The sequence below is a fragment of the Mauremys mutica genome, chromosome 14 (assembly GCF_020497125.1).
Source record: "Mauremys mutica isolate MM-2020 ecotype Southern chromosome 14, ASM2049712v1, whole genome shotgun sequence".
Taxonomy (NCBI): Eukaryota; Metazoa; Chordata; order Testudines; family Geoemydidae; genus Mauremys; species Mauremys mutica.
In genome coordinates this window covers 4,555,061-4,574,056 of record NC_059085.1, presented here as the reverse complement: position 1 = coordinate 4,574,056, position 18,996 = coordinate 4,555,061, and the positions used below count along the sequence as shown (strand labels likewise).

The 18,996-nt window shown below is 53.1% G+C and overlaps 1 protein-coding gene across 11 annotated transcripts in view; it reads left to right on the top strand.

The window, feature by feature from the left end:
* Window positions 1-1,176: 1,176 nt before the first annotated feature.
* CARMIL2 (capping protein regulator and myosin 1 linker 2) overlaps window positions 1,177-18,996 on the top strand; it is a 130,936-nt gene continuing 113,116 nt past the window's right edge. The window contains exons 1-6 of one of the 11 annotated variants that reach the window (XM_044986858.1): window positions 1,177-1,254; window positions 8,498-8,589; window positions 8,908-8,958; window positions 12,924-12,983; window positions 16,920-17,041; window positions 18,630-18,727. In XM_044986858.1, the coding sequence (XP_044842793.1) occupies window positions 1,215-1,254; window positions 8,498-8,589; window positions 8,908-8,958; window positions 12,924-12,983; window positions 16,920-17,041; window positions 18,630-18,727 (463 nt within the window). In that variant the 5' untranslated portion in view covers window positions 1,177-1,214. The other 10 variants (XM_044986864.1, XM_044986860.1, XM_044986863.1 and 7 more) reach the window with 10 other exon arrangements.

Genomic DNA, 18,996 nt, shown 5'->3' with positions numbered 1-18,996 from the left:
CCCTCCCCCCCCACAATAGCAGGGGGCTGTGGGTGGGGCTGGAGGTCACGGGCAGAGCTGTGTGTGGGGGGGGGAGCCCAGAGCTGGGATAGCCGGGATTCAGGGGCAGCGTTATCTGTGGGGGGAGCTCGCAGTGGAATAGCAGGGGGCTGTGTGTGGGGCTGGAGGGTCACTGGCAGAGCTGGGAGGGAGGATCCCGCAGCGGAATAACAGGAATAACAGGAATAGCAGGGGGGCTGCGGGTCAGGACTGAGGAGCACGGGCAGAGCTGTGTGTGTGAGGGGAGCCCGGAGCTGGGATAGCTGGGATTCAGGGGCAGCGTTATCTGTGTGGGGAGCCTGCAGCGGAATAACAGGGGGGCTGCGGGTCAGGACTGAGGAGCACGGGCAGAGCTGTGTGTGTGAGGGGAGCCCGGAGCTGGGATAGCCGGGATTCAGGGGCAGCGTTATCTGTGGGGGGAGCCCGCAGCGGAATAGCAGGGGGCTGTGAGTGGGGCTGGAGGGTCACTGGCAGAGCTGGGGGGGGGAGCCCGCAGCGGAATAGCAGGGGGGCTGCGGGTCAGGACTGAGGAGCACGGGCAGAGCTGTGTGTGTGAGGGGAGCCCGGAGCTGGGATAGCCGGGATTCAGGGGCAGCGTTATCTGTGGGGGGAGCCCGCAGCGGAATAGCAGGGGGCTGTGAGTGGGGCTGGAGGGTCACTGGCAGAGCTGGGGGGGGGGAGCCCGCAGCGGAATAGCAGGGGGGCTGCGGGTCAGGACTGAGGAGCACGGGCAGAGCTGTGTGTGTGAGGGGAGCTCAGGGCTCAGACAGCAAGGTGAAGGGGGAAGGAGAAATAACTGTTTCTGCACTTGCACTGAGCTCCTCTTCCCTGCCAAGCCAGAGCAGTTTGTGGGCTGCTGTCCCCTGGTGTTTGTCTCCTGGGCAGGGCACTGTTGTTTCAGGCGAACGCCTGTCGCCATCTCTGGGCCTGCGTGGGCTGCTAGCTTGGTCGGTTTCATTTCGCTCCACTTGCTCTCTGGCTGAATCTCGGCTGAGGGGCAGGAAGAGGCAGCCTGAGGGAGGAGGGGGTGCAAAGCAGCGGCACTGCCGGTTGGTAAGTAACCTCATCGCTTCCTCTGAGCAGGGCCAGTTTCGTTCTGACTGCGGGCTGGGCTGAAAGATGCTGCTCTGGTAGCCCGTGCTGCTACCTTGGCCAGTCTCCCAGGAGCCCCAGAGATGGCTCTTTCCCTGGGAGGGATCCCATGCCACCTGCAAGGTAAGCAGCTCCCTTTTCAGAGCTTCCCAGAGCCACTGAGGCCATGTGGAGGGTGGGGAGGCCTGGCTTGCTCCCTGCGCTCTCTGCATGCTTTGTCACCGGGGCCAACTGCACAGGATGGGAGCTGGGGCTTTGTTTCTTCAGTTCTCTAGATGTTGTAGAGGGGAGAGCAAGGGGCTGGGACTCAGGACTCCTGGGTTCTCTCCTGGTTCTGATGCCGACGTACTGAGTGAGCTTGGAAAAGTCGCTAGGACCAAAATGTCCGTTCATTTAGGGTGCCCAGCTTGGGACATGCTCTTCAGAGGAGCTGATGTGATTTAGGGGTGCTCAGCCCATCTGCAAACCGGGCTCTGAGTACCGGCAGAGTCCTCGCAAGCCACCCCCAAAGTGGCTGCGTTGGAAAACTTGGCCTTACTGGTATTTGGCTGAGAGTGTGAGGGTCTCTGTAATGCGATAACTTTGGAACACCTCATCTGATCCAGGCCAAAGTTTCAAGGAATCTTCTAGGCACCTGTGGGCAGACCCTGACTGGTCCTCACCAAAATCAGAAGAATGGAAGGGGAAAATTGGGCATCACAGGGTGGCTGGCCCCTTTAAATGAGCCAGGCCCAGTGCCCTGTGCCATGCAGCTGCTCCCAGTTTGGCCGGCTGAGGGAACGGGGCAGCACCAGGGGCTGTGAAGGATCAGGGAAGATCGCAGAGAGAGGTGGTCCCTGGCGGAAGCTGTAGGAGGTTCGGGGGGAAGGGAGGAAAATCAGCAAAAGGAGTTTGCTGGCTGACCGTCCCAAGCTGGAAAGCCAGGGCTGAAGGCCAGGGAGCAGCAAAGGGAGCTGCCTGGGAGGGCTGGAGAGGACAGAGAGCCAGGGGAACAGTGTCAGAGATGAGGCTTATGGATGGGGGGTGAGGGGTGGCCCCCGGTGGGAACAGGGAACTGTTCACAGGGGGTACATGGAGCCCCTGGCATCTGGGTAGCAGACCCCACTGCTGCTGCCCCCGGGGTAATTGGGTGCAGATCAAAGAGCTAGTTCCTGGTAAGTTACAGATTCCCAGATCCTGTTCACCTTAAGAAGCCTGACACCCTAATCTCCCTGGCAGACAGAAAGGAATTAGGAACGGTGAGGAGGATGGGGGAGGGTGACAGAACCCTGAGCTGTGGAGAAGGGGGATTAGGGAGACGCACAGAGCCCTTTGTATGCAGGGGGGACAATGGGGGACAGGCCCTGGGGGACTCAGCCCCTGGCATGGGGGAAAGGTGGAATGGGGACACACCCAGCCCCTGGCAGGAGGGCTCTGTGCAGTGTGCTCGGATAACAGAAGCTACAAAGCACCTCCCCCAGTCCCCCCGGGGTTTAGGAGTTGCACAGACAAAGGCCACGGTCGCAGACATTCATGCCATTGCGGTAGCCGGAGGAGCCATAGCTTAGCCCAGCAGAGACATGTTCTCCCCCAGAAGCAAGGAGCCTGAACTCCACATCTCCCACAGCCACCAAGCCACGGACCTAAAACGGGCAAGCCAGCCAGACCAGAGCAAACCTTTGTGACCAGGGCCAGGGCTGATGTCTGCTCCTGCCACTGGAGGAGCTGGCTGTGTAGCCCACGAGGCAGGGGTGCAATGGGTCCCCCTCTGGGCCGGGTCCACGGAGGATGTGTCTGGCCAGCCCCCAGGTGGGGAGCCTGGCTCTCTAGCTCAGCCTGTGGATGGGGGTGGAGGCTCCTGGTTCAATCTCTGGTGTTGGCCAATATGGCGGCTGTCACAGCTGCAGCCCTTCCAAGGTTTCCTGGCAAAGAGAAATCAGCCAGGATGAAATCCCTCTCCACCGCCCCATGTGACAGGCCTTGGTGAGCTACACTGCCTTCTGATGGGAGCAGGAGAAGAGGACTGCACACTGGTAGGCCGAGCCCTTCCCAGGTGTCGGGAATACTGTGATCCATGTGAGAAGAGCCCAACATTTTTATACTCCTGTGGTGGGAAGCACACCTCAATGGCCCAACACTGTGGCATTTAACTTCAGAAAGGGGAACTATGCAAAAATGAGGGGGTTAGTTAAACAGAAATTAAAAGGTACAGTGCCTAGAGTGAAATCCCTGCAAGCTACCTGGACACTTTTCAAAAACACCATAATAGAAGCCCAACTTAAATATATACCCCCAAATTAAAAAAAAACACAGTAAAAGAACTAAAAAAGAGCCACCGTGGCTTAACAACCATGTAAAAGAAGCAGTGGGAGATAAAAAGGCATCTTTTAAAAAGTGGAAGTCATCTCCTAGTGAGGTAAATAGGAAGGAGCATAAACACTGCCAAATTAAGTGCAAGAATGTAATAAGAAAAGCCAAAGAGGAGTTTGAAGAACGGCTAGCCCAAAAACTCCAAAGGTAATAACAAAATGTTTTTTAAGTACATCGGAAGCAGGAAGCCTGCTAAACAACCAGTGGGGCCCCTGGATGATCGAGATACAAAAGGAGCGCTTAAAGACGATAAAGTCATTGCGGAGAAACTAAATGAATTCTTAGCTTCAGTCTTCATGGCTGAGGATGTCAGGGAGATTCCCAAACCTGAGCCATCCTTTGTAAGTGACAAATCTGAGGAACTGTCACAGATTGAAGTAGCAGCAAAGAATCCTGTGGCACCTTATAGACTAACAGATGTTTTTGCAGCATGAGCTTTCGTGGGTGAATACCCACTTCTTCGGATGCAAGAAGAATACTTGCATCCGAAGAAGTGGGTATTCACCCACGAAAGCTCATGCTGCAAAAACATCTGTTAGTCTATAAGGTGCCACAGGATTCTTTGCTGCTTCTACAGAACCAGACTAACACGGCTACCCCTCTGATACTTGACAGATTGAAGTGTCACTAGATGAGGTTTTGGAATTAATTGATAAACTCAACATTAACAAGTCACCGGGACCAGATGGCATTCACCCGAGAGTTCTGAAAGAACTCAAATGTGAAGTTGTGGAACTATTAACTATGGTTTGTAACCTGTCCTTTAAATCGGCTTCGGTACCCAATGACTGGAAGTTAGCTAATGTAACGCCAATATTTAAAAAAACCTCTAGAGGTGATCCCGGCAATTACAGAGCAGGAAGTCTAACGTCAGTACCGGGCAAATTAGTTCAAACAATCATAAAGAATAAAATTGTCAGACACATAGAAAAACATAAACTGTTGAGCAATAGTCAACATGGTTTCTGTAAAGGGAAATCGTGTCTTACTAATCTATTAGAGTTCTTTGAAGGGGTGAACAAACATGTGGACAAGGGGGATCCAGTGGACATAGTGTACTTAGATTTCCAGAAAGCCTTTGACAAGGTCCCTGAGCAAAGGGTCCCTCTTACGAAAATTAAGCTGTCATGGGATAAGAGGGAAGGTCCTTTCATGGATTGAGAACTGGTTAAAAGACAGGGAACAAAGGGTAGGAATTTAATGGTAAATTCTCAGAATGGAGGGGGTAACTGTCACGGAGTCCCCGGGCGCTGCTCTGGAACTGCTCCCCAACAAAGCCAGTTAGGACTCTGGGGAGCCTCCTCTCCCTCGGAGCAGACTGTTTTCAGGGCAAGAAGCTCACACGTCTTCACCTCCTGGGTCTGACCTTGGAGCATTCAGCATCCTCTGCCCCTCCGTGCGCTTCCCACAGCGAGTCCGCCCCAGGGGGTCCTGGGGAAGCCAGAGGGTCCTGCGCCCCCACTTCGCAGTCAGACGTGACTCTCAGCCAGCCAGTAACACAGAGGTTTATTAGATGACAGGAACATGGTCTAAAACAGAGCTTGTAGGTACAGAGAATGGGACCTCTCAGCTGGGTCCATTCTGGGGCCCAGCAAGGCAGACAACCCCATCTGCCCTCACTTCCCATCCCCAGCCAGCTCCCAACTGAAACTCCCTCCAGCCCCTCCTTTCTGGCCTTTGTCTCTTCCCAGGGCCAGGAGGTCACCTGACCTCTTTGTTCTCCAACACCTTTAGCATCCCCTTGCAGTGGGGAAGGGTCTGGGCCCTTAGTTGCCACAGAGACAGAGTGTTGGCCAGAAACTGAGGCACCCACACGGTATTCAGAGGAAACATTAAGAACAGTCCCACTTCGTCACAGTAACTAGTGGTGTTCCCCAAGGATCAGCCCTAGGGCCAGTCCTATTCAACTTATTCATAAATGATCTGGAGAAAGGGGTAAATAGTGAGGTGGCAAAGTTTGCAGATGATACTAAACTGCTCAAGATAGTTTAGACCAAAGCAGACTGTGAAGAACTTCAAAAAGATCTCACAAAACTAAGTGATTGGGCAACAAAATGGCAAATGAAATTTAATGTGGATAAATGTAAAGTAATGCACATTTGAAAAAATAACCCCAACTATACATACAATATGGGGGGGGCTAATTTAGGTACAACTAATCAGGAAAGAGATCTTGGAGTCATCGTGGATAGTTCTCTGAAGATGTCCACGCAGTGTGCAGAGGCGGTCAAAAAAGCAAACAGCATGTTAGGAATCATTAAAAAGGGGATAGAGAATAAGACGGAGAATATCTTATTGCCCTGATATAAATCCATGCTACGCCCACATCTTGAATACTGGTTACAGATGTGGTCTCCTCATCTCAAAAAAGATCTACTGGCACTAGAAAAGGTTCAGAGAAGGGCAACTAAAATGATTAGGGGTTTGGAACGGGTCCCATATGAGGAGAGATTAAAGAGGCTGGGACTTTTCAGCTTAGAAAAGAGAAGACTAAGGGGGGATATGATAGAGGTATATAAAATCATGAGTGATGTGGAGAAAGTGAATAAGGAAAAGTTATTTACTTGTTCCCATAATATAAGAACTAGGGGCCACCAAATGAAATTAATGGGCAGCAGGTTTAAAACAAATAAAAGGAAATTCTCCACACAGCGCACAGTCATCCTGTGGAACTCCTTACCTGAGGAGGTTGTGAAGGCCAGGACTATAACAACATTTAAAAGAGAACTGGATAAATTCATGGTGGTTAAGTCCATAACTGGCTATTAGCCAGGCTGGGTAAGGAATGGTGTCCCTAGCCTCTGTTCGTCAGAGGATGGAGATGGATGGCAGGAGAGAGATCACTTGATCATTGCCTGTTAGGTTCACTCCCTCTGGGGCACCTGGCATTGGCCACTGTCAGTAGACGGGATACTGGGCTGGATGGAGCTTTGGTCTGACCCAGTATGGCCGTTCTTATGTTCTTAACTGTCAGGTTTGACTGTTGACAGTTAAATTACAGACCTATAAACCAGCTACATTGTGTAACTCTGGCCTGTCAACCAGTTGTCTTATTTGTGGTGTGTGACAGTGTGAGTCACCAGTCTGTGCATAGAATATCAGAGTTGGAAGAGACCTCAGGAGGTATCTAGTCCAACCCCCTGCTCAAAGCAGGACCAATCCCCAGACAGATTTTTACCCCTGTTCCCAAAATGACCCCCTCAAGGATTGAACTTACAACTCCGGGTTTAGGAGACCTATGCTCAAACCACTGAGCTATCCCTCCTACTTTTCAAGCATCCCTGGGTGGGCCAGTCCAGGACTGGATGATCAAACAATTAGCAAGGTGATTCAACTCCTCAGCTGAGGACAGGTAAGAGAGAGCAGGGAAGGCTGGAAGGAGGGTCCAGAGAAGCCCAGGGTCTCAGAGAGGTGAGATCTCTTCTCCCTGGACCCCCACATGGCTGGGGAGAAGCTAATTCAGACACTGTGGTAATAGCAGGGTCACGGTGATCAACTGAGTTTCATGTGAGTGCAGCCAATTGGTTCAGGAAGATGTGTCTACGCAAGAACATTTTCTGTTTGTGATGTAAGCCAAGGTCTGACCAGACAGACAGCTCAAAACTCTGCACCGCCAACGTCTCTTTGGGTAGATGTAGTGACCTCCCTTTGGGATTGTCTCAGCACCCGAATTTGCCAAAGCATCTTGTCCCCGATCTTTGTGTATCTGGATGGAATGGACGTAATTGTTGAGGATCATCAAAAATGATCAGGCAACACACTGAGAGACTGTGTAGTGATCTGCAGTGACAAAGAAAAGGGCTTTACACTGGATGGGAGCAAACTCCAGGTTGGTCTGAGCAAGATTCCTTACAAAGGACATATAAGGGTGAAGGAGTTCGACTGGACACAAGAAAGGTGGAGGCAATTTCACAAATAGCCCCCAGACAAGGAGGCCTTAAAGACCCCAGGAGAGTCAGGGGTCCTCAGGCAACGTAGCTAAGCAAATGCATCCCTGCCGTGTTACAGTGACACTCTGTGCTTGAGCACTAGCCACAATGGCACTAGGGTGATCAGCAACGGAAAAGCTTTTGGGAGTGAAAGAAAAATCCTCACGGAGGCACATTTGTGGCAACAGTCTGAGTTTAGGAGCGAGCCTGAGGGGCTGTTTACCCAGGGCGTTAGCTCCTGGCAAGCCAGGGAGTGACTACAGTGCACCAGCTTGCTGGGCAGTAACAGCCTGTGTGGACACTGTTACAATGCACTAACCGTTCTGTAGTGCATGTGGACAAACAGCAATGTCCACGTGGGACATTACTTCATGACAAGCTATTGCTCAGTAGATCTTCACCAGGGCTTGCCATACGCTAATGTCCTGTGTAGACAAGTCCTGAGATCTTCACGTGTTTGAAAATAAGAAGTGGGCTTGTGATCAGAAATCCTCGAGGGTCAGTGCTGGAAGGCTATTAATAGATGTCCAAGAAGAGGCAGAATGATCCTCTCGTGTGTCAGACCATCTCCCCAGACCCTATCCTGGACATCTCCACTGGTGTGTCATTAGCAGGCTGCACAAATTTGTGGTGGTTATTTTTGGCTTTGGAGGGTAAGATGTAACCATAATCACTGCTATCAATGGATACCAGCCGCTGCCATGAGACAAGGGGATTAATGTATTTCCATGCCATGTGACTGGCAGCAGGACATGAAGAAAGGGTTGAGATTGATACAATGGTTTAGGGGATTGAGATCCATTAAAATCAGCGTGTCTAAATCCCCTAGACTGCTTTGAAAATCTCACCCCAGGCTCTCTTACCAGCACCCCCAGGTGTTCTCCTCCTGTAGTGGGGCATGGGGAATTCAGCTACTGGCCAGACTTTGCTGAGAATGAAAAGCAGGGGTTAGCTAGTGCTGGCTGCTGTGTGGATGGCATCTCACACGGTGCTTTGGGGCAATCCCAATTTCTTTCACATGGGCTACTGACAGGGTGATCAGCCTCCCCATCTCTGCCAGCTTGTTTGATTGGGTGTTGTCTTTTCAGACAGCATCACTACCTTGCTGGGGTCAAAGGAAATCATCCTGGTGAAGCCTGTCCAGCTGCAGGTCAAATCCAAGTATGAAGACGACATCTTGGTACGTTCTGGTAACTCAGGAATTTCATCCCATTGTTCTGGGTCTGAGCCTAGAATTCTCAGGCTTGGGTCTCTGAAATGTGCTGGACCCGCAGATGGGTGGCAGCTCTGCAGGTTAATTACGTGCCCACAGATTTGTTCTGATGTCATGTACCACTCGTAAATTTTACCCTCTAAGGTAAAAATGTCCAAGCAGGGGGTTAGAGTGGAAACCCTTATGTGCCCTGACCTCCTGCTCCAGCGTTAGCACGGTGTATAAATGCACAGCACTTCCCCTCTCGTTAATCACAGCTGTGACTCTGATTTCCCTCCTGTGCAGGTTTTAACCCCCTGGAGGGCATATGTGCTGCAGGTGATGCTCCCGGTCAGGGTAAGTGCTTTCTCCGCCTGGGACTCTTTGGGGGCTGACGTGAGCTGCACTTTTCCCAGGGGCATGAAGCTTTTCATGTACCTGCCATACGACCTTTAAAAGCAAAATGGATGGAAGGAGATCTTTAGTGTGGGGGAGGGGGGAAGACAGGTAACCTCTTCCAAAGCTGCCCAGGTACTAATTTTCCAAGCCACGGCCCAGCCAGCATTCAACCCCACAGGCAGAGTGTGGTGAGAAGGCACCTGGAACATGCAGTCGGGGCCTAGTCCAAACTCCCTCCCCCGGGCGTAGCTTTGTAAGGACTAACACGACATGAGCCTTGGGCTAAGCTGGGCATTCCCTGCGGACCCCTTTCTGCCTCTGCCCCAGGGCCCTTTGCTGCGTCACTCGCCCCTCCCAGCGTCCGGCTGCCTGTCACCGGCAGGCCGGCCCCCTGGAGCCGGCAGTGCCCGCTCTGGCGCGGCTGCAGGGCTCTTGCCACTGGTGCTGGGGGTGCTGGGACTCGGAGGGTCAGGAGCACAGAAGGTATATTAAGCAAACTCGCTGTTTCCTCTCCCCACCCACTCCCCTTTCTGTGTTGTCCACTTGCCCTCTGGGCCGTCGGCATGACGCCGGCTTTCGTTTCCCTTTGGACTCTCCTCTTCGCTCTTTTCCCCTCTGGCGTTTTCTTCCCTCCGTCGCAGGCTCTTCCCTGGCCCCTGTAGCCCTCTGCTCAGTGTGGCACACATCCCTTCTCGGGCTGAGCAGAGTCCAAGGCCAGAAGGGACCACTGTGATCACCCGCTCTGACCTGCTGCCCACAATCATCCCCAGAGCCGAGCTTTCAGAGAAACATCCCATCTCGGCCCACCATGGCCCTCGAAGAGTTGTTGCCATGGTTAATTACCCTTCCTGTTATGAATTTACACCTTCCTTCCAGTCTGAATTTGTCTGGCTCCCATCCAGTGGCTCCTATTAGACTTGTCTCTGCTAGACTGAAAAGCCATATTTGTTCCCCATGTAGATACTGTGATCGAGTCATCCCTGAACCTTCTCTTGGGTGAGCCAGACAGGTTATGTCACCTGTGATGGCAGGGCGCCCAGGAGCCCTTTCCGATCCTGTGGCTGTATGATCCCTAGGGGGTAGTTCCTGGTTCCTATCCCAGCTAGCGAGTGCTCTTATTTAGCTCCTGTCCACGCTGCCAGCCTTGGGTTCCAGTCCTGGGCTGCTCCCCCTCGGCCTCCTTGCTCATTGCTCTGTCTCCTTGTGGCTAGAGTGCCAGGGCCTCTCGCCCTCTAGCCGTGGATGAGAGCGAACGGGTGCCAATGTGAATGTGCATTAGCAGCCCCATTGCAGAGTCTCAGCAATGTGAGGCTGGAAGCAACCTCGAGAGGTCCCCTGTGCTGAGCCAGGGCCAAGCAAACCTAGACAGCCCTGACAGGGGTTTGTCCAGCCTGTTCTTAACCCATCTAGTGACGGAGATTCCACAACCTTCCTTGGAAGCCTGTTCCCCAGCTGAACTACCCTTGGACGTGCACAGTTTTTCCTAATATCTGAGCTGCATCTCCCTGGCTGCAGATTAAGCCCATTACTGCATCTTGTCCTGCTGTCAGTGGGCACAGAGAACAGTTGATCACCAGGTGCTTTATAACAGCCCTGAACATATCTGAAGACGGTTCTCAGGTCCCCGGGCCTCAGCTGTCTCTTCCCCAGACTAAACAGGCCCTGGTTTTAACCTACCTCACAGGTCAGGGTTTCTATTTTTTTTTTTGTCTTTTTTGTTGCTCTCTTCTGGACTCTCCAATTTGTCCACATCGTTGCTAAGGTTGCGGTGCCCAGACCTGGACACAGGACTCCAGCTGGGCCTCACCAGCGCCGAGTAGAGCAGGACAGTTGCCGCCCATGTCTCATACAACACTGCTGTTGTTACACCCCAGAATGGTATTTGCCTCTTTCGCAGCTGCATCGCAAATGCTGGCTCATATTCCATTTGTGAGCCAGTACAACCCCCAGACCCTTCCGCAGTCCGGCCACCCAGCCAGTTCTCCCCAGTCTGTAGCTGTGCATTTGATTTGCCCTTGTCTGTCTTGCATTTCAGACCAATTCTCCAACTTGTGAAGGTCATTTTGAATTCGAATCCTGTCCTCCAGAGTGCGTGTGACCCCTCCCAGCCTGGTGTCATCTGCCCATGTTCAAAGCTTATTCTCCACTCTGCTAGCCAAGTCATTGATGAAAATACTGACTAGTCCAGCCCCCAGCTCAGCCCCGTGAGACCCCACTAGAGACGGGATGAGTGGTCACGGCAAGCTGGTAGCAAGAGTTCTTGTGTCAAAGGGCTTTGGCCTGGGCCTGTTGAAGTCACTGGGAGCTTCGCACAAGCCCATTGCCTGTGTAGCCAGGCAGGCTTCTCAGAAAGGCCCCCAAGGGCTGAGCCCTGCCCAGGAGCACGGGTGACATCGCTGGTCTTGCAATGCATTGTGGGCTGGAAAAATGTTACCCTCATTGCTCAGCCGGGCCAAACCCCCACTCAGGCCTGCTCCTGGCCCCCCTGGGAACACCCTTCATCCCTCGCCCCTTCCCAGAACCAGCATCCCCATGCCAGCTCCCCCCGTGTCCCCCCATAAACTACAGCCCCTTGCCGACCCCAGTGCTTTGCGCAGAGCTGACGGCTCCAGGACTTGCATGGCATTCCTGATCTCTGCTGCGTCAGCAGGAAGAGCGGGAGTCCCGAGGGCAAGTTCCCCTAGGAAAGTTCAAGGATTTAGACCCCGGCCTCCCTCGCCCGTTCAGCCGCACTAGCCCAGTGAAAGCCCCATTGAGCCCCCAGCATCCTTCCAGCTCTCTGGGAAGCTGCTCTAGGCCTCACATGGAGATGGGAGCTCCGGGAGAGGGTCACTCTCCTTGCCAGCCTGACACATGCTAACGGTCGGGCAGTGAGCAACTCCGCAAAGTTAGCTGTCTGTCAAGCGAAACAGACAAAGGAGGAAGTGCCTGCGGAGCTGCAGCTGGGTATAAACAAGGGGGCCCTGGCCAGGTGCTGCATTTGTGAGCACTCAGGGTAAACTCATATATGCAAACACGACCCCCGTGTCCACATGGGTGGGAGCTGGGGCAGGTGCCTGGAGCACAACGCACACAGAGAGACCCGGGGAGCGTTGTGTGTGGGGAGGGGCTGAAGAAGGATTTGGCTCGAGTTCCTTTTTAAAACTTTCCAATTTCCCACACTCCCACTGAAATCTCCATCGCCTTCCCCTGCGGAGGAAGCGTAGCAGGGAGCACAATAGAAAGCAAATCGCTGCAGCCTGTGTGATAGCTCTGAGCGGCGTGAACCACCCTGGTCAGCTCACTGGCCAGTGACGGGCAACGCTGTTGGCTATGTCTCCGCTATCAAAGTGTGTGTGAGGGGGGAGAGCTGCTCCTGGCTGGTGTGTGCTCTGGGGGCTCCTTGGCATCGTCTCTGGCCCCCTCGCTGTGATGGGGCACAAAGGCCGGGGGGGGCGGGGAGTGCTGGCTGGCTGGCTGGGGGAGCAGAAGGGGCTCAGCATTGTTGGGGTGTCCCGGGGGAAGGTGGGGCATGGAAACTAACACCCAGGGGTGTGGTGCACCCACCATGCCCTTCAGCTGCAGCTGGATTGGTGGGTGGCTCTGCATGAGAGACTGGCTCCGTGCTGTCTGGGGGAGGGGCGCTCAGGCTGGGAATTAGACGTTCAGTCTGAGGTGACTGGGAGGCTTGGGCTGGGAGGGGGGTCAGGCAGGGGTTGGAGGTCGGGGGTGGGGTCCAATCGGGGAAGCGGGCTGGTGCTGGCATGGATTTGGGGGTGGGGGTCAGCTCAGCCTGGGTATCTCACGTCCCGCTGCTGGCTGGGGCAGGCCTGGGCTGGGCTCCGGCGGGTCGGGCAGCAGGGGTGTGTGCCACACGTGGCCCCCGGCGGCCCATGTGGGGGCTGGGCAGGGGGCTGGCCATGGTCTGACCCTTCTTTCCCCAGGTGTGGAGCAGCTTCAGCTTCCTGGAGGTGAGAGAGATCACGATGCAGGAGCCCAGCCTGGTGAGTGCAGCCAGGGGGCCACCCTCAGTGACAGCCCATCCACCTCCCTGTCAAGACAGCCCTTCCCCATCCACCCTACTGGGACACCCACCCCCATCAGGACAGCCGCAGGATACTCTCCAGCACCCAGTCCTGTTGGAACGCGCCCCCATCCATTCTTATGGGGGCATCCCCAGAGACCCTGGCCTGGCAGGGACCTCCAGGGGAAGCCCCAAGCCCGGGCAGGTGGGAGGCGCTGCTGCAGAGGGGGAGCTCTGGAGCTGGCCAGCCCCTCCCCTGCAGTCCCAGAGCGCTGTGAGTTGGGTAGTGCCCTGGAACCAGGGCTGGGAAGGTGCAAACATCCATCTGGATAGCGCGTTCTCCCCACGGCTGCAGAAGGAGCCAGTCCCTGCCCACAAGCAGCCCTTGGAAGCCTAGTCGTCCTTCAGAGCTGGGGCGGCAGGACCCCATGGTGCCAGGTGCTGGACAAATGCAGAACACAGAGACAGCAGTGCTAGGGTGGGCTTGGGGTCTCTTGCCAACTGTGACGCCGTGGGTAGTCTCCTGCCTCTCTGTGACTCTGCTGTGGTGACATTTACTGAGCTCTAAGATCTAGGCTGAATGTTCATTCCTATTTATTGGCTGGCGAACAAAGGCCCTTACTGAAATGGTGTCCTTAGGAGCCGGGCTAGAGCCCACGTAAATCTAGAATCTCTCCGAGCAGACCCGTGAGCTGCGAGGTCTGAGTGGCAAAGGGAGGGCAGGGCTGGCTTTGTCTGCCTCGCCGCGAGTGACGCTACTTTCCAGTGGGACTGGAAAAGCTGCAGCTCCATTTGTACCTGTAACTTCAGTAGAACAAAAGGGGCTCGTGCATGTTGCAGGTCGTGGCTCTGGCAGTGTAAAATGTTTGGCAGGAAAATAAGAGCATCACAACGTCATCATCTTTTCTCGTGTCCACAGCCTCTTCTGCGTTTCAGGGCCTAGGTGTGTATCAAGTGTGTCTAGATTACCCAGGCCAATCCAAATTTAGCTGGAGGGTGTGTTAAAACCTGGTAAAGCCTCTTACAGAGGAGATTATGTATCTGGCAAACCTGAACGTTGCCTGGCCTGTAAAACAGGCTACATAAGAGAACACCATTCTGAATACTGTGAATGAGCCCTTGTCAGACTGTAGCTGCTGTTAGCCAGCACAGTGTGTAAGTGAGGGAGATGTTGCTGTGGCCAGGGCCATCCTTAGGCATACGCAGCACACGCAGCTGCGTAGGGGACCATGAAATTTGGGGCACCAAATTGCCCCAAATTTCATGGTATCCTAGGCAGCTGCGTGCTGCATACGTGGCAGCACCAGCCCCGGTGACCAGCCCTATCCCTCGGCCAGCCCCCCCAGGGGGTGTGGGGCCCCGGACAATCCCTTTGCCCCACCTCTTACCCTCCCCCCCTGCTCCGCACCCAGCCCGCCCCCATTCCACTTCTTCCCCCAGCGACCCCGCACTCACCGGCAGCGGCGGGAAGCGGAGCAACCTGGCCCTAGCCCGCTCCGCTCCGCCAGCTCCCAGCCATGGCGCTCCACTTCCCGCCGCCGGTGAGTGCGTGGAAAGGACTGTCGCCCATACTCACCGGCGGCGGGAAGTGGAGCGACGCGGCCCCAGCCCGCTCCACTCCGCCAGCTCCCAGCCGTGGCGCTCCACTTCCCGCCGCCGGTGAGTGCGTGGAAAGGACTGTCGCCCATACTCACCGGCGGCGGGAAGTGGAGCGACGCGGCCCCAGCCCGCTCCACTCTGCCAGCTCCCAGCCGCGGCGCTCCACTTCCCGCCGCCGGTGAGTGTGTGGAAAGGACTGTCGCCCATACTCACCGGCGGCGGGAAGTGGAGCGACGCGGCCCCAGCCCGCTCCACTCCGCCAGCTCCCAGCCATGGCGCTCCACTTCCCTGCCGCCGGTGAGTGTGTGGAAAGGACTGTCGCCCATACTCACCAGCGGCGGGAAGTGGAGCGACGCGGCCCCAGCCCGCTCCACTTCCCTTGCCCCGGCCCCGGCCGTGTGGCTCAGGCTGGGGAAAGGACGCCCGTGGCGGGAAGCAGAGCACCGTGACTGGGAGCTGGCGGAGTAGAGTGGGCTGGGGCTGGGCTGCTCCGCTTCTGCCGCTGCCAGTGAGCTGGGGGATCCCTTCCCCCAAGTCCCCTCCCCACAAGCGACACGGCTGGGGCTGGGGCGAGGGAAGTGGAGTTTCACTAGAACCTTGTTTGTGGAGTGGGACATGGAAAGTCTATTACAAGAATCACACGTATCATTAGCAAAGCCATTGCTAGAGAGGATTTGCAAAGGATGGTAACAGGAGTCAAAGGAGGACAGACTTGGGTGGACTGGAAATGTAGATTAGAACTAGAAGAGGTACCTTAGTCAAACACGAGTTATTGGACTCGGCCAGGAGGAAATGGGTGAGATTTTGTGGCCTGTGTAACACAAGGGGTCAAACTAGTTGATCTAATGGTCCTGTCGGGCTTTAGAAAATGAAGAATTTACTGGACAAAATTCAGGTGCAATCTCAGAGTTCAAAGGCTCTGCACCCTCTGCTATTGGTCTATTGCCCCTGGTGGCCCCCCACAGAAATAGCAATTGATTTGTCTTACAAAGCTATTGTGAGAATTTGTCAGGTATAAAATACTCGTCATGCTTGCCTTGATGACATGTGAAGAACAAATATTTTAGTCGTCTGTCAGAAATGTGTGTCCTTAGAGCAGCTAGGCTTTGGCAAGGCTGGCCTATGAGAATTGTGCTTTTCCATATTAAATGCAAAGTATTCCTTTATTTTTCATGTAGCTAATAATCATCTGAAAGAGATTAGCTACAGGAAGACTGGCTTGGGCAATTTGCTCCTGGCTTCCTGGGGTTAAATTTTCCAGGGGATTCTCCAGGCCCTTCCCCTGCCTTGGGGGTTTGCTCCTGTGGGTGAGGTGCTGGAGCTGCAGAGAGCAGCAAGAGGTGAATTTATTTGATTTAGTTCAGTCTTGTAAAATCCTCCTGCCCTGCGGGGCCAGTGAGTTATTTTGATGGGCCAATAAAGCATGATTAATTGTTTTCTTTATTATCGTGGTGAGGGATGGGGGCAGAGTGAGAAGATTTTTATGCCTGGGTTTGTATGTTTTCATGAGAAATTTGCCAGACTGCTGTAGCATAAGGATGATTTAGTTGTTTATTTCCTGACGATACGGCTACTAGTTTATTTCTGACAGTTTATTATGGAGACTGAGTTGAGTTCTCCACTGAAAGCCAGGATTCAGCCAGTTTGTTATGTATGAAAAATCCTCGTCAAAATTACAGCACTGGCTCATTGAGAATGGGATTAATTTTCTCAGAATTTAGTGAATCCATTAATTAGGTCAGGAGTTAAAATGTAATCTAAAAATGGATCCTTTCATAGATGTGGCACCTTGTACCTGACCTTTTTATATAACCCTAATGCTCTTAGTAACAGGATAACACTGACTGCATGTAGTGATGCCAAGAGAGGGGAAATCAAATCAGATGTGTCTTAAAATCAGTTTTATCTGGAACCACAAACCAACAGTTATTGTAAGGTGTCACGGCAGGGCAGAGTTAAGGTTGTTTGAGTGCCACAATTGCACATTTCCATCCCTTAACTGGTTTGCATTTCTTTTAAGTTTAGCCTTAACTTAGGATTTCCTGGGTTTATAATACTTTGGTTTTGGCGCACGTATAATACCTGTAACATATTCTACACCAAATTGCTGATATGTTTTCTCAAGCTTAGCTCCATTGAAACTTAGTCTTTGTCTGAGAATTATAAGCAATAATGTTAAGGATATTTAGCGCGGCGAGAGCTCGCCATCTTAGCACACGGCTTCGCTCGTTTGCTCCCGTTGCAGTAGCATCTGAGGGGTTTTATGAAATGTATTCTCTGTTTGCTGCCTCAAATGTCATTTGTCTCGTCTCCTCAGGTTGTCATAGATACAGATACAGCCTCTTATGCCTTCCGGCTTGTGTCACTGGACGACTTGGAGCAGGTGGTCAGCCATATCACCATGTCGCTTAAGAAGGTCTTTCCAGACTCTTCCCCCGGGTAAGGCTGTCCCTGAAATGTTTGCTTAGTGGTTACAATGGGCCAGACGGCAGAGCAGTGTCAAGACGTCCTAGAGCTCCCTGACCTTATATCCTTGTCATTTTGCATATACAGTAAGTCCTCGCTTAACGTTGTAGTTCTGTTCCTGAAAAATGCGACTTCAAGCGAAACGATGTTAAGCGAATCCAATTTCCCCATAAGAATTAATGTAAATAGGGAGGGTTAGGTTCCAGGGACATTTTTTTCACTAGACAAAAGACTATATATATATACACACACACACATATACACAGTATAAGTTTTAAACAAACAATTTAATACTGTACACAGCAATGATGATTGTGAAGCTTGGTTGAGGTGGTGGAGTCAGAGGGTGGGATATTTCCCAGGGAATGCCTTGCTGCTAAATGATGAACTAGCACTCGCCTAAGCCCTCAAGGGTTAACACATTGTTGTGCATGTAGCCTCACACTGTACAAGGCAGCACAAATGGAGGGAGAGGAGACAGCATGGCAGAGAAAGACAGAGACATACACCGTGTGTGGGTGGGTGGGTGGGTGGGAGAGAGAGAGATGTGCATTGCTCCTTTAAGTACGATGACCCCACTGTAAGTACACTGCCCTTTTAAGTAGATCAGCAAGTTGAGACAGCAGCTGCTGCCAGCAAGCTCCCGCCGTCCTGAGCCCTGTCCTGTTCCACCCCGCCCTGTGGAGATGAGGTACAGGAGCAGGGGGCAGGAGTGGGGAGACGGGGACACCCTGACATTAGCACCCCTCTTCCCTCCCCTCCCCCACCCCCCGCACAGCAAGCAGGAGGTTTCTGGTAGCAGCACATGGCACAGGGAGGAGCAGCACATGGCAGTGGGGGGACAGGACAGCTGAACTGCTGGCAATTACTAGCCTGCTGGGCGGCTGCAGCACAGGGAACTTAGGGCATTGGGGAGCTGATAGGGGGAGCTGATGGGGAGCTGCCGGTCCACCCTGCTTCCAAGCCCCCACCAGCTAGCTGCAAGGGGCTGCTCTTCCTGCAAGCAGTGGGCAACGCAGGTGGCTGCCAAACAACGTTAGAAGGGAGCATTGCACAACTTTAAACGAGCACGTTCCCTAACTGATCAGCAACGTAGTTAACCGGGACGACTTTAAGTGAGGAGTTACTGTACAGAATTTAAATTTGGGGCCAAATGTATGTGTGTTACAATGTCCCTTTAATACAAAGGCAGTTGGGCTAGTGGATAGAGCTCTGGACTGGGTTCTATTCCTGGCTCCACCACTGGCCTGTTGGCTGACCTTGGGCAACTCACCTCACCGCTCTGTGCCTCAGTTTCCCCAACTGTAAAATGGGGATAATGATACGGCTCTCCCTTGTAAAATGCTTTGAGATCTGCTAATGGAAAAGTGCTAGATAAGAGCTAGGGATTATAAGAAAGGACACATAAACGGTATGGATGATTACAAAGTAAATTCATATGAAGTGTTCCTAATAGCGTGAGCTCGCCTGTTTCCAGTCAATATAAGCCAATATGTAGTATTGAGGATGTTTTCTTCCTACCACCCCATTTCTTTACTTAACCATGGGTTATTTTTCGTAGAAAACTGCTCAAAAACTATCCCCCCAGTTTGTTCGAGAGAATTCAAAGAATAACAGACTCCCTGAAGGAAACGCTGCAGAATAACCAAGGACCGTGTGGTAATCAGACTTTGCTTTGTGAACATACATCACAGAAAAGGGAAAATACTGCGAAGAGCCCTCACACACCAAGTGGTGGGAGACTTAGCAGCTTGGGGTGGAGTTTTCAAGAGCTCTGGTGACTTCAATGGAAGCAGAGCCAGGGCAATGTGAAGTGCTTTTGGAAAAATCCCACCTTTGCTGTTTAGCAATTAACTTTCGTCAGGAAGAAAATAAGTGGCAGCTAACACTGGTGCCCGCAGCCGCACGGTGCATACCGTTGGCAGGAA